The sequence below is a fragment of the Xyrauchen texanus genome, chromosome 9 (assembly GCF_025860055.1).
Source record: "Xyrauchen texanus isolate HMW12.3.18 chromosome 9, RBS_HiC_50CHRs, whole genome shotgun sequence".
Taxonomy (NCBI): Eukaryota; Metazoa; Chordata; class Actinopteri; order Cypriniformes; family Catostomidae; genus Xyrauchen; species Xyrauchen texanus.
Window position 1 is genome coordinate 40478284 of NC_068284.1, and position 15781 is coordinate 40494064.

General features: G+C 37.7%; 1 protein-coding gene across 1 annotated transcript; it reads left to right on the plus strand.

Annotated features, from left to right (window-relative positions):
- The first annotated feature begins 4881 nt into the window (after positions 1 to 4881).
- Positions 4882 to 14773, plus strand: LOC127648856 (alpha-2-macroglobulin-like protein 1). Its single transcript, XM_052133649.1, is given in 35 exon segments — positions 4882 to 5006; positions 6169 to 6349; positions 6426 to 6582; positions 6689 to 6741; positions 6927 to 6947; positions 7046 to 7211; positions 7298 to 7382; positions 7470 to 7584; positions 8426 to 8546; positions 8647 to 8756; positions 8839 to 9009; positions 9089 to 9322; positions 9398 to 9610; positions 9724 to 9873; positions 10153 to 10235; positions 10238 to 10328; positions 10449 to 10512; positions 10876 to 11014; positions 11103 to 11328; positions 11419 to 11542; positions 11617 to 11738; positions 11837 to 11888; positions 11980 to 12063; positions 12160 to 12342; positions 12473 to 12548; positions 12618 to 12774; positions 12855 to 12929; positions 13012 to 13174; positions 13257 to 13450; positions 13565 to 13774; positions 13873 to 13985; positions 14114 to 14195; positions 14308 to 14388; positions 14464 to 14569; positions 14656 to 14773. Coding segments are annotated over 35 exon segments (4326 nt in total). The 5' UTR covers positions 4882 to 4923; the 3' UTR covers positions 14697 to 14773.
- Positions 14774 to 15781: the final 1008 nt, after the last annotated feature.

Sequence of the window (15781 nt, forward strand, 5' to 3'; positions counted from 1 at the left end):
TGTACACAACCATCCTATTATGATAAAAATCCATCCAGTGTTTTTGTTTTAATCTCCTTATATATTTTCCCCTGCCTTAACTCGAGCCGTTCGACCGTGTGACGTCACACGGTCGGACGCCCCTCCTAGGATTGTTGATTGACAGCAGTGTTTCAACACAGACCCGCCCTCGCTCGTGAGCGAGCTGTCAATCATAGTCCGTCATCATTGTTGATACACTGGAGCAGAATGGCGCCTAAGCGATTGTGGTGTTCTGTTCTTCGGTGTAATAACGAACACAGCAGTCATTTTGATGTTCCTAAATCTGAACCGCTGAAGATGCAGTGGCTGAGTTTTGTTTACGATGGGAATATTCCCCACGAGCAACGTCAATGCGTTCATGTTTGCGCGAATCATTTTTCACCAGACCGTTTTATAAACGAGGGTCAGTATAAAGCTGGTTTTGCTAAGAAGCTGCTGCTGAAAAAAGATTCGGTACCAACTATTTATATTCTCTCTGCACCTCCAGAAGAAGTAAGTGTAACGTTTTATTAACCTTTATATTAATCTTTGCAAATCGCTAACCCTAACGGAGGGGCGGGGTGACCAAAGCTCATTATCATTTAAAGTCATATGCTCTGAAACGGCGTGATGAAAACAGAGCTGTTTTTGAGCAGGTAAAATTAGTGTTTTCTTAAAATACTAATGAGAATTTTTAATAAAAGTATATTACAAAGTTTTCATTTAGACCCTAAAGATTCATATTAACTTGTACAAAAATGGCATTATATGACCCCTTTAACACTTGGGGGAGACTGGGGTTAGTTATAGAAATAGTTACAAGTCCTATATCTCAGCTTCTTTAAGGTTTGAGTCCATTTATTTGTCCAATCAGTTTGGTTCCCTCTAGCAGTGGATTTGAATATTTAAAACACTTAAGTTTAAAACCCTCTTGAATTATAATTTGTCATCCTAACTAAAGTTCTAGTATTGAAATATGTTTGCTATAGCCTAGCTATGTAACCAATTGAACCCAATAAACCACACAAGCAAACATTTATGAATCAGAATCAGCTTTATTGCCAGGTATGCTTACACATACAAGGAATTTGTCTTGGTGACAATCTTCCAGTGCACAAAAAATACAGCAACAAGAGAGAGATAATAATAAAATAGAATAAAATAAAAATTGAATAGAAAATAAAGTATATATAGAATACACAATAAGACTATATATATATATATATATATATATATATATATATATATATATATATATATATATATATATATATACACACACACACACACACACATATAAACAGGGTTGGGGAGAACATGTTAATACATGTAACAGGACTACGTATTTAAAATACAAAATATAAGTAACTGAATTCCACTAAAGTTACAATTTAAATCATTGGTAATTAAAATACAGTTACATTCAAAAAGTATTTTGACTACTGAAGAGATTACTTTGCATGTCATTGTCATTTGTTTCATATAATATTTAGTCCTTTCAGATGGAAAACATTAATAAATATAAATTATGTGATCCAAAGTGCATTTGAACAGCGGTGAAACACTTTCTTATGATGTGTGACATTCAGACGAGCAGACAGAGAAGTAAGATTGAAGTAAGTTTAGAGCAGAAGAAATAGAAACAAACCTTGTGTAAATTGTCAGCTTTACACTAAGCTATAATGCTATTTCTATCCATTTTACATGCACATGTTACCAGCCACGATCATGTTTTTATCAAGAAAATTCACGTTGGATTATATTTAATTTTTTTCTAGTGAGACAATCATATTTTTTATAATACTTTTTGTATTGTTTTCCTGTAAAAATATCTAAAAATCTTAAAACAAAATCAATTTGATTTATCATGTTTATAACAATAATGCATAAGATATAGGTTTTTCAGAGAATGTATTTTTGTCACTGTACTGGCAGAATTTTTAAAGTCAAAATAAATGAAAAAAATCTACCAGTGCAGAAGAAATCCAAAGTATTTAGAATATGTTACTGACCTTGAGTAATCTAACGGAATATGTTACAAATAACATTTTACAGCATGTATTCTGTAGTGGAATACATTTCAAAAGTAACCCTCCCAACCCTGCATTTAAATTATATATATATATATATATACACACACGCTGCACACTTGAGCATCAACGCAAGAGGTTTGAATACACCGAGAATCAGACATGCACATTGACGGCTTTTCTTTCGTTTGTTTTTCTTGATTGAATATCATCAAGTGTCTTTATTCAAGTGTGTATCTTTGTGTCTAATGGCATTTCATGTCGTATGTTACTCCGACATGTTTTACAGGTCAGTAAATGAGTAAAATTACCCTCATGTGACGGGTGCTAAATTCATACCCTAGTTACTCAATTTGACCTTTCCATGAAAATATCAAAATATCTTCAACTTCACACTCAGTCATGAGGATCTAAAACGGGTCTTCTCTGTTATGATCTTAACAACAGACACCACCTGACTGATTTGATGGGACATTTTTTTTCCAAACCTTAATAATATTTTTAAACACTTATTTTCACTGATTCTTTTTTAAAGAAATAATAATAAAGGATTATTTAAAACTACATTTTATTTTCAAAATTTAGTTTTTAAAGAATTTCAGCTTTTCACAAGACCTGTCACTGTCTCTGTATGGTTACACCTTTAGAAATGGTTTAAGCTTGAGGCAATAAAAAATCGAAATGTTGAACTCAGAAATTGAAAGCAGGTTCATTAGTAGAGATGCATTCAAGTCATTCTCTAATAACTTCATAGACTGGACAAAAAAGAAATTGAGGCACATCATTAACCCTGACTATGTATATTTCCCTTGAGTTAAATGGCTTTCAAATTTCCCTTCCCAATATTTCTGGCAAGTGGACTGACTTGTCTTGAAAGGAAGGTATGACAATGTTTAGTTACCACTGATCTATATATACACTGTATATATAGATCAGTGGTAGTTACTGAATTTTGCCGTGTGTGTGTGTTTGTGTATATACACGCTGAAATAAACCAATCTGAATAACCTTAAATTGGAGAGCACAGCAAAGCAATCTTGTCATGTTTTTTTTCTCAAAATACACTTTTATAGTTCTGTTTTATCAAAAGCTACATAAATATTGTGTTCTAAATACTTGACAGCCCTCTGAATCCAGAAAAATAAGATGCCACCTGCACCCAAGAACATAAGAAGACTTTAGCCCCCAGTTGCACGGGCTAAAGGCCTTCATAAAACACATTGTGTGTCAGTCTTTACAAGCCAGATGAGACCCTTTCAATGAGCATTTATCTGGTTAATAAAGACCTGAATACGTAGCTAGGACGGGATTTCATCGCTGTCTTAACTTCCAGGTCCATCATCCGATTGTAATCAAACGATTGTAATCCCTTTATTTTTCTTTAAGGCTCCATTTTGTCACCTCTGAAACATGGCTTGTACTATTATTTTTCCACGCTGGAAAACGATAAATGGATTTTCCGTTCTTAAGCTTTATGCCACTTCTATCGTGAGAACGACTATTGCAGTTTATAACACAGCAGGTAGACGGCATCTTGAACACTGCGTTCTTCCCTCCATACAATCAAGTCTGGCGCCTTCTGTTTGTGCCGCGGATTCCCAAAATGCTTTGCGTTCACCACTGGTATTACGTCACGATGACGTCACATTAGCAATCTCGCGAAGTTAGTGAAAAGGGTATTTTAAAAGAAAACATAATATAAACACACACAAAAACAACTAGTTATATAAAAAAATCATAATAAAAAAAAAAACAGAAATACAATCACTAAGTACACAGCCTTTTCGTGTTTCAATACTTATAAAATGCAACGTCCTACTCGCTTTTATGAAACGAGACAGGCTTGATGACGCGGCCGACAAACGCGACATAGCATATGATTATTTATTATTATCTGGCATCTAAAATAACTAAAAAAAATCACTCTTGATGGGAAACAAATTATTACCTTTTTTGATTGTAAAGACAGAAAGCTAAGTAATATTGTTAATACCTTTATTTTACTAGGTAAATGTCATATTCATAAAGCAAAATTTTCCAATTCTAAACATTGTTTTAAATTATTTCAAATTGAAATAGAATTTTATTTTGAGTCTCTTAAATTGGTTTAAAATAAGAAAGCTATGCTAATAACTGATTTATACTCTATAATTTTTTGTTTAAAAGAATGTAAGGTAATGCTAACTATACTTTCAATTGAAGTTTGTTATTTTATGTATTTAATTTTTTTTAAATTATTATTCTATTGTTATTATTCATGCTATATTTCTTGTATCTTCTGTTTGTTATTGGATTATTTGTGATATAACAGTTGTTTGTTATTATTTTTTATTTGTTTGAATCTTCAATAAAAAAAATAAAATAAAAAAAAACATATGATTATTTATTAATGCTTTCACACCTTCATAAAACAACAACTCTAACGCTGTTGATAATCTGCAAGGGGATATATGTTTAAATGACTATCCCAAAAATATGGGACTTGTGGCTTTGTAATAATAGCAGCCTACAATAAATATACAGTATGTTAAAACAAGTTACTGCAATAAAAGGGCAAAAGGAACAACATCTAGAAATTTCGTATTGGTTCTATAGATTCAGAAGGAGCAAACCTCTGATGTCATTTATCCCAGCTGTTACCTATTATTGTAATTGAATTAAGTCACTGGCGAGATCTCTTCTTTAAATGACACAGTTTCGCTTGTTCGGAGAAGGCAGTTTGTTGTTGAGCTTTAACAGTAAGTAAAGTTCGCCGAGCGATTTCTCCAATTACAAATTCAGTTGCATTAGTTGAGTAGAAGAATAATTGGTCAAATGTGTTGCAGGTCCTTCTCTTCAGTGGTTGTAACGTTGAACGTGTTGGTAAATTCTCTGTGGATGGTTGAATTTAATCATGGCTGTCAAGGATATTTGTCTTTGGAAATGGCTCATTTTAGGCCTTATCTTCTTCTGTGTAAATGGCGCAACATCAGGACCGTAAGTCATCTAATGTTTTTATGAAGTCTCTTTCTTCCAGTGAATCGGTAAATGAACGTATGAAGCGAGCTCGGGGTTTTAAACGGCAATTTAAGTGCTGTTGTGTTTTCGGTAACTGGTGTTTTACTAGTGGTTAGTTTATTTTTGCAAGTTTTGTTGTTGCCTGAATTGAGAAATGTGGCTACGTGATGGCACAAGAAGCTTTCTGAAAACTGTGCTGGAGAGTTTGTTGCTCGAAGCTTCGGTTCAATTTATAATAATGAAAAAGCCTAATAACTAAAGTCTCTCTCTCTGTGCCGTTGCGTTTTGTCCTACAGTTTATATTCACCATCTTTAAATGGTGCAAATATTTGGCCTATTTAATAAATAAAACCCTCTTACTTTTAGAATTCAATTAAATGGAAATTATGAAATTGGGCACACTCCCTGAGGAAAAATGCACATTTCATGTTTTGGGAGTAAATTAAATGGCAAACTACACCAGACTGCATTTGTGTTATAAAATGCTAAATCTGATTGGACTATAATAAGCAGGGAATGGTGCACCCTTTTCTGAAGTGGTTATTTTTGAAGTATAATTTGGGGATGGTGGTCTGTGGCAGCCCTATGAACCGTTGCTTGGAAATGGATAAAATTTAGCACCCAGAGATGGGCTTAAATGGCCAGACAAATTTTTGGGTTTAGCACCACCAGCTCAAATGCACTTGGTCCTATCTTTTGATCCATTTGGCCTATATAGACAAGTCTTTGTTTATTACACATGATTCAAACGGGCTATTAAAACTTCATGTGTGGCGATCTTGCATTTTATTTCTTCCCACTACTGCTTGTTTACACCTCGCCTGATTTGCACACATTGGCTCCAAATAACCAAGACTGAGCCACACAGAATGAACAATTTAAAATTCAGATTTTTAACTTTGAGAAGTTAAACATTTATTATGGTGGCTGTGAAATGCTGTACTACAAATGTGGAAGTCTTAAATGGGGCTAAATTGAGTTTGTGGGCTTCTGTTCACCTAAACTATATTACTGTATGAATCGTAGAACGATTTAAAACTCTTGAGATTTAGCCCATGTTGGAAGTTTCTGCACCACAACCTTTTAAAACGTGTGGTTTTAATATTGTTTCTGAACCTTCTCTCTCATTGTCTCCCAACAGATTTTTCATTGTATCATTTCCTGTAGTGATTGAGTCAGGCTCTCAGGCCAAACTTTGTGTCAGTCTTTACAAGCCAAATGAGACCCTTTCAATGAGCATTTATCTGGTTAATGAGGACCTGAATACGTTGCTGTTTAAGATGAATTCTAGGACAGGATTTCATCGCTGCATTCTCTTCCAGGTCCATCATCAACTGCCACAGTTAATATTCGCTCTATGCTTTGTGATGGTTGTAATTACCCCTATTTTTCTTTAAGGCTCCATTGGTTGTGGGAGAATCAGTGCAAAAAATAAAGGCCATAATTCAGGGGAGGTCTTTTAATGTGTCGGAGGAGAGAAAAGTCCTTTTCAAAAGTTACGGCAATTTAACGTTTATCCAAACTGATAAACCCATCTATAATCCAGGACAGACCGGTGAGCTGTGAAAGATTGACTCTTCAATATTTGCAGTGTAGAAAATATTTGGCCTACATTTCTTGTCAAGCCTGTCGTATTTGTATCTTTTGTTCTCATTTTGCAGTGTTCTTCAGAGTTGTAACCATGGATGACAATTTTGTGCCTCTTGATCAAATGGTTGGTTCTTTCTCTTCTCTCCCTCTTCCTTAATCTCTTTTATACCAACACAATTGGTACAAGTAGGCAAATTACTGGCATGTGCATACTAGTCTTAACACCACGTATGCAATACTTCTGAAGCACATGTGTACAGAGTCTAATTGCGGCTAACATTTTAATGGTGGTACTCTTCTTCTTTACAGTACAGTATTGTTGTGGTGCAGGTAAGATTCACCTGTACATGGTTTGGACAATGCATTGTGCTTCAGATTACATTTTGGGTGCTTTTATCAAGCATTTAATATTTTTCTAATTTTAATAGGACAGTAAGAATAACAGGATTGGTCAGTGGACCAATGTTTCCTCATCAAAGTGGATATTGCAGCTTTCTCATGAATTAAACCCAGAAGCTCAACTAGGCATGTACATGCTGATGGCATTTATTGGTGACCAGATTTTTAAATGGCCTTTTGAGGTGAAAAAGTATGGTAAGTCATGCATCTGATGTACAGCAACATTAATGATTGTGTTTTTTTTTTTAGCAGAAGTTGAGTTTATATTTTTCTAATCCCAGTTTTACCCAAGTTTGACATCACTGTGAAAGTGCCGCAGACACAGAGTGTTGGTGAAGTTGAACTGAAGATTGAGGTTTGTGGAAGGTAAGTTCCCCCACCTTTTGGAACGACTAGGCTAATTGTTTTTTTATTTTTTTTTTTATTAATTTTGTTGCTTGTATAATTCCCCAGGTACACATATGAACAACCCGTTCCTGGTAAAGCATGGGTTCAAGTGTGCCGTAATCCTTTTCAGTTCAGAACTGAAACTGGGGTGATTCCTCTGTGCTCTGATAAAACCGCTTTGGTGAGTCCCTACACTTGATATTTAGGGGCCAAACACCAAAACTGCTGGAACCCTATTGTGTTCGAAGTGATTCTTATATTTCTGTCCTAAGTGTCTGGGCATCAGAGGCCATTGTAGAGATCCCCCAAATTGTCAGGATGGTCCCAAATTCAAACACTCTACTTTGGCATGCATGCACACTCCCATCTGAGGGGCATGGTTAGCGCTATAGGCTTTTACATTGTTGCTAATATCTCTGCAACCGTAAGGGCTATAACCTACTTATTCAAACCCCTCCTAGGCTGTTTGCCGGATTTCCACAATTTTAGTTTACGTCAACGGGGTTATCAAAAGAATTTCTCAACCCTTCAATGAGTTCCCTTTACTCTGTGTCAGTGTGTGCATAAATTGTCAAATATCTAGCCTAAGCCATTCATTGAGAATCAGAAAAGCAGCAATTTACAAACTGTTTTACCAATTTGCCAGATGCATTACAGTAGTCTGTTGCACAACATTCTGATGACCTAATAGCCTGTTTTAGCAAGACCTTTTTCACAGTAATGATATATTAGAATTTTGATGGACTGAACAAGGCTGGGATATAGAATTGCAGACTCCTCAACTGCATTCACTGTATGAAGGCTTATAAAGGTTTTAGGTCCATCTAGTATTCACAACTCTGGGCGAGATCAAAGACCCTTTTAAAAACCGCACAACCCATTGAATATACTAAGTCTATCCCGTACATGTTCTAGTCAAAAACAAATTCCGCTACTGTAAGGGCGTGTGCTTGGGGCCCCTTATTGCCACTTGCGGAGGCTATATGTATATTTTGACATTTATGACTTTCCTCTGTTCTTAGATGAATGAGTCTGGTTGTGCCTCCATTATCTTCAGTACATCTGTCTTCCTGAGCTCCAGTTTTGAGAGCTCTCTGCAAGATTCACTCCTAGTAAATGCTAGTGTAACAGAAGAAGGAACGGGTAAGCTTTTGTCTTCACAAATTTCTAAATGAGTGCATTCTGCCTGGTATGTTTGTAGTGTAATTAACCAGCAGATCTTGATTCTGTTCTAAAACCCTAGATATAGTCATGACAAAATCTGAAACGGTATTCTTAACTTATGAAATTGGAAGGGTTCAGTTTCTGGAGATCCCTGATATTTTTACACGTGGATCAGTTCTAGAGGGAAAGGCAAGTACAAATTTCGTACATGTTTAATGGATGATTTCTAAACAAAAGTATATATATATATATTATTTCTCCAACCACACAGGTCAGAGTTACCAGTTTCAGTGGAACACCAATTCCAGGCAAAGCTGTATATATCTTAGCACATTGGCGCTGGCCCCCAATAGAGCTCAAGACTCTTAAAACGGACCGCAATGGACTGGCATCCATCTCCATCAATACTGGGAGTTTTCCCAACAATGATGTTTTGCTGACGGTAGAATTTGAATTTGTCTGTGTATTGAATTTTTGAAGTCTGGGTTTTTTTTTTTTTTTTTAACTTTTTTTTCTTTTAGGCTAGCGTTACTCCAGATAATGTTAATGGCTACAAAAAGGCATACTTCACTTCAGCAGAGAAAACTGTTCAGCTTTTTCAAAATTCTGCTTCCACTGCTCCAACAAGGAGTACACTTACTATAGTGGAGCTGAAGCAACCACTGAAGTGCGGTGTGACCTTTCCAGTCACCATAAAATATTCTTTTGTTGGAGAGACTTTTGACCGTGTCTTCAGCACCGACATTGTCTACATGGTTTGTATATAATACCAAATTAGTCCTCTAGTAGTTCTTATTGGTTGTGCTGTTTGGTAATTTGCAATGTCACAGGTCTTGTCCAAAGGAGGGATTGTTCAACATGGATACAAGACTATTGGTATGACTGCTTCTAATGCAGTGTTGAGTGGCACAGTGTCTTTCATGCTCTCTGTAGGACCAAATCTCGCTCCAGTAGTGCAAATTCTGGCATACTGCATTCTACCTAGTGAAAGTGTAGTTGCTGATGGCACAAATGTTGACACCGAAAACTGTTTAAGAACCCAGGTATGGTGGGTAAAGCTTGTTTGGGGTCTCTTTGTACCTTTTACAGTGTATCGCCATCCTCTAAAATTGTGCTTGCAGCAAGATCTGTCACTTAAACACTGGTTTTGTTACAGGTTTCTGTATTGTTCTCCCCTGATCAAGCAGTTCCAGGAGAGAACAACACCATACAACTCTCTGCTGAACCTGGTTCAGTTTGTTGCCTTAGTGCTGTGGATCAGAGTGTATTGATTTTGGAGCCGGGGAGACGCTTGACTGCTAAAGCGGTATTATGTGCTCTATACTCTAATTACACTTTCTGTTGTGGTCCCCTGCGTGGTCCCCAACATTCATGGTAAAATGCACCTTCTCTTTAAATTGTTTGCATTTATGGGAACTGACTGGACTTTTGTCTCTACTTTTGCACAATACACTGGATTGGATCACACAATTTTATAGTCTTTGATTTGCAAATCAGTGGTAAACTGTCTACATCTATTGTAGTTGATACTTCTGCCAAAAACATTGGCAGCAACTGGAATGCCCACTCTGTATCCCAATCATAGATCTTCAATTTGCTGCCAGTCCAGACACTCTCTGGCTACCCTTTAAACGTAGAGGATGAACCAGGATGTTGGCCTATTAGGCCCTGGCTGCCTGTAAATCCATTTCCTCCTGTACTCGGAGCATTTTGCCCATGCCAAGACCCCAGGGCAATACCCAGGCTTATTACACCTTAAAGGTACTTGTCAGTGATTTAGCCAGTTTAGTAATTGTATTGAACGCTTTCCTTACTCATTTGGTGTCATAACATTTACTTTCTAATATGCTTTAATTGTACTGTGTTTTTAATGTTTGACAGAATATGGGGCTGAAGATTGTAACTAACTTGGCTGCACTAAAATCGCAGTGCAACCTTGAGGATGGTATGATTTTATTAAGCACTAATAAATGTAGACTGGATCTTGAAGGTGTGTTTTTTTAAACCTCATCTGATGTGTCCCTTGCTTGAGTCTTTGATTTGTTCATGACATTCTATTGCAGTGAATCTGAATCATTGTCCTGAGGTACCCCCCAGAACTGCAATTTTGGATGTTAATTAATGCATTGCTTCAGCTCTTAAGTAGAGCCTGTCTCCAATATGGGAGACTTCTCCCCCAAAATGTTGTGCAGAGGTACTCCAGGTCCATGATTGAACCACTATTGCATGGCATCAAATGTGCTCTCAGGTTTGCAAAAATGTATGTGAAATATTTTAATGGCTTTGCTTTTTCTTCCTTGCTTTTAAGTGATGTTTCTTCCTGGAGTCATGGCAATTGCTGCTGCTGAACCACCAAGAATGAGTGTAGGTTCTGAAGCCAATTCCCCTAAAGTGACCATACGTAAAGTCTTTCCACAGACGTGGCTATGGCAACTTAATGATGTGGGGTTAGTGAAGTATTGTGTAACTTCAGTAATCTGTCTGGTTTTGACAGTCTGGTTTGGTGCCTTAATTTAATTATTTTTTTCCTTCAAGTGCTTCTGGAACAGCTCTGGTTAATGTCAAGGTTCCTGATACCATTACCACTTGGGTGATGGAGGTTTTCTGCCTGTCCTCCAAAGGTCTGGGTCTGGCTCTCCCTGCTCAGCTGACTGCGTTCCAGCCCTTCTTCCTGGAGCTCTCTCTACCTTACTCCATCATTCGTGGTGAGAGTTTTGAGCTGAAGGCCACTGTCTTCAACTATTTGGCCAAGTGCATCATGGTGAGATCTCCAAGAAAATGTCTCTAATAATTTGACTATTTGCATTTTCAAATATGAAACCCCTTTCCATGAAATGTCTTTCCCTGACAGGTCACAGCAACTCCAGCAGCTTCCTCAAACTACACTCTTCAAGCCAACGCTCCTCCATATTCCTCCTGTCTCTGTGCGAATAGGCAGAAGACCTTTAAATGGACACTTATTCCCCTTGTTGTTGGTTTGTTTAAACTCCACTTTCATGAGGTGTTGTGTATGAGACGTGGCATTTCTTTTAAATGTATTCTATCGCAGGAGTGCTGAATGTGACCGTTAGTGCACAGGCCGTGAAGTCTCGGGATCTGTGTGGCATTGAGACTGTGACTGTGCCACTGAGAGGACGCATTGATGTAGTCACTCGAAGTCTACTTGTACAGGTCTGCACATTTAGTAAAGCAGGAATGTCTTCAATATTTATCCTAATTTTAATGTAGAAATATGCATGCATATGTATATTATACAATTTGTCTTGTAGGCTGAAGGTGTTGAAAGGACAAAAACCTACAGTTGGTTGCTGTGTCCACAGGGTTTGTCTGCACCTCCCCATTAGTTGATGTCACAGTTTTTAGATTAAGGTTGCCTTGATCCTGACATGTCTCTTATTCTGCGTTTTGATAGAAAGCAGTGTCTTGGAACAGGTGACTCTGACTGTACCTGCAAATGTGATAAGTGGATCCACCAGATGTTCGGTATCAGTTGTTGGTAAAGTTTTGCAAAAAGAGGGGCTGTGTAACAACTGGAATAAAGGACTTTCCACTGGATGCAGAGCTTTCAGATTGTCTTGTATCTCTCTTGTAGGGGACATATTGGGCTGTGCATTAAAGAATCTTAATAGCCTGGTAAAGATGCCATCTGGCTGTGGAGAACAGAACGCTGCTATATTTTGTCCCATTATTTACATTCTTGGCTACCTGGTGGAGGTGGATGTGGAACAGCGTGGCTCTTTCAACCGAGAGGAAGCCCTTAACTTCCTAAGGATTGGTAAATGAAGCGTGATTTTTGAAGACCACCTTAAATTCTGAGAATGTTTTGGCTTGTGGTTCCTGTAAGTACATTTGATTTTGGGGTTTATTTTGTCTTATTTCCCCATGTTAATTGTCATACAAAACAGGATACCAGGGAGAACTGAACTACAAGCATCCTGATGGTTCATACAGTGCATTTGTTCATGAACAAGGGAACACATGGTATGTAGAATCCTTTTGCAGATGCCTTCTGTAAATTTGAGAAACTAATTTTTCTTCAATCACTTCCAGGTTGACTTCATTTGTTCTGAGGTGTTTTGGCCAAGCACAGATTTACATATATATCGATCCAAATGTCATTCATGATGCAATGCAATGGTTAGTAAGTAAACAGGGTCCAGATGGTTGTTTTGTGCAAGAGGGAGTGCTTTACCACCATGAAATGAAGGTATGATTTATATATAATTTTTTATTTTTTTTTGTCCAAGAGTTAAGGAATTTAAATATTGCTTCCCCAATGCATTACAGGGTGGCGTAGATGATAATGTAACACTGACTGCTTACATTATGATAACTTTGCTTGAATTGCACACTCCAGTCTCTGTAAGTACATCTGCAGGTATGAACTTGATAAAACTTGATCCTCAGATAAGCATTTGTTTTCTAATGCATGGTTTTGTTACAGGATCCTGTAGTTGTCAGGGGTTTGTCCTGCTTGAGGCCTGTCATTGGGACTGTAATGAACCCTTACACCACTGCTCTGCTTGCCTACACTTTCAGCCTTGCTGGAGAGACTAACACTCGACAGACACTTTTAACAAAGTTGGACAATATTGCCATTACGACTGGTGAGGAACCCCTGTAATCTTGACTGTTTCCATAAGAACCTCCAATATTTGTTTTGGTAAGCAAGGTATTGTCATGCTGCAGGAGGTCTTCACTGGTCTCCAATTGTGTCTGGCTCTGAAACAACTGTTTCTTTGGCAGTGGAGATCAGCTCGTATGTGCTGCTAGCTGTTCTCACTGTAAATCCACTCACTGCAGCCGACAGGGGCTATGCTAAACAGATCGTACACTGGATTGTGCAGCAGCAGAATCCCAGTGGCGGGTTCTCCTCCACACAGGTTTCTCGACCCAATTTCATTTTAAAATGCTATAGTTTAAATGATACTGTTTACCTAGGTTGCCTGTATTTTCCACATGTAATATATTGACACATTCTAATGATCATATGTTAGGACACAGTGGTAGCCATTCAGGCTCTGTCTGTGTACGCCAGATTGTTCCGCTCCAGTGGTTCCAGCACAGCGACTGTATCGTCAGTGGCAGAAATGTACCAATTTGTAGTGAATAAGACAAACAAGCTACTGTATCAGGAGAAGCCGCTGAGAAATATTCCAGGCAAATATACTATTGACGTGAAGGGCTCTGCTTGCGTGTCTGTGCAGGTCAGCACTGCATGTTGGCTTCCATCATTGTTCAGCAGCTTTGACTTTTTTTTTAATTATAACTTGATTTAACACTTTAATCAATCCCCTCAATACAGATCGCCTTGTTCTACAACATCCCAGCACCTGTTCAGACCACCAACTCATTGAGTGTTGAAGCTAAGGTCACCAGTGACTGCCTTGGAAAACTGATGCTGAGTTTCACTGTCAAGTAATTCCAACATTTTGGAAAGGGGGTGGGGGTTGGAGTTTATATTTGGAGGCAAATTTCATCAAATTATGAAATGGCTTAATTCTGTACCTTGAGCATAGCAAATGTTAATATATTTGTTCTTGTAGATACAGTGGGACACAAGCCAGTACCAACATGGTAATAGTGGATATTAAACTCTTATCGGGGTTCACAGCAGAGCCCTCAACGGTTGGTTTTAGTGTTTGACTTGATGTTTTGCTGAAGGCAAAGACTGTCACATCAGTCAACCCACTTTAACAACTTGCTGTAGATAACTGACCTTGGACTTCCTCTTCCATAGTTTACTCCACCCAACTCCTTTGTACCAATCGTGGAGCGTGTTGATTATGATGATGATCATGTCCTAGTGTATGTGAGAGCGGTAAGAGACTGGCACTTTAAATGGCTGTGAATACACATGGGCGTGCTAGTACTCATGTTTGTCTCTGTCTTGCAGGTTCCGAAAGATGTTCCTCTGAGTTTCAGGGTCCAACTAACAAGAGCTTTCCAAGTGAAGAATGTCAGGCCAGCTGTGATCAAAGTCTATGACTACTATGAACCAAGTAGGCTATAAAGGAACATGATTGCTCTCATTGATTCCCTGTATACTGTACACCACTGAGCTCATTTACTTTTCTTTTTCTTTAAGGTAACCAGTCTGAGACTACTTACTCCTCCCCCTGTGCATGAGACTCCCAGTTGCTTTTGAATTCAATAAAATATATTTCTATAAATCATGTTGTAGCACCAAATTCCTGAAATTTGACCTCTGGCATATTGTACTTTGTGATTTTGTTTAAAACATTGCTTAATCCGTGCAAGCAGTATACCAATGCTTTGCATTTTAAATCAATTTATTTAAAAGTGGGTACTCCCTGCAGGGGGGAAAAAAATTAAATGTAGTTAACCACTTGCTTGAGCTGAACTAAATGGAAGATTCAAAGCCTAGAATGTGGACTTTATTTAATATCGCTATATGCAATGCAGGTTTTTTTTTTTTTTTTTTAAATTGGCTGACAAATTGTAACGTTTCGTTCATTTAAAAATGTACATTGAAAAAATGCACAAAAGGGAACTCTACATTGAGTGACGGACGGTCCGTCATTCAAAGTATTGAGGTGCTCAAACAATTTTATTTTGTAGTCTAATGAAGCCATTCATTTACAATGGCCAGCCATTTTGAACAGGAACACAACAGGCATAACTAAGTAAAATAAAATGTAAGGGAATTACAGCCCTGGAGAATATTATCCTGCATTTATAAACCTAAAACTGAGAAATTCAAGAGTTAAATCTCCTGACTTCTGCAATACTTGAACACTGAATTGGTCTTCAAGATGTACATTACAAGGAATTGTGCACTGTATTGTGTTCCTTGCATGTATTTACCCTTTACAATACACAGTGGCTGTGTTGACTCTTGTTAGCAAATGACTGAAAACAAGAGACTCCCTGAACCTAGTGTGACAACTGGGAACCATAAGGCATAAAACCTAAAATTGTAACTCGTTTTACATTTACGCCATCCAGGACAGCCTGGAAGTGGTGGCAGATGATCAACTACAATGCCCACATATCAACCACTTTTGCCTTTACAATTTCAGGAAAATTAGATCTTTCCTGTCTGAGTATGATACACCACAATGATAAACCACTGCAGATGGTCCACAATGCAGCAGTGCGTCTGGTCTTCAATCAGCCAAAGAAGCCTTGTGTGTCACCACCGATTTCATTCCCTGGCTGACCATCAAACTCAAGACTTTGGCTGTCCTGAA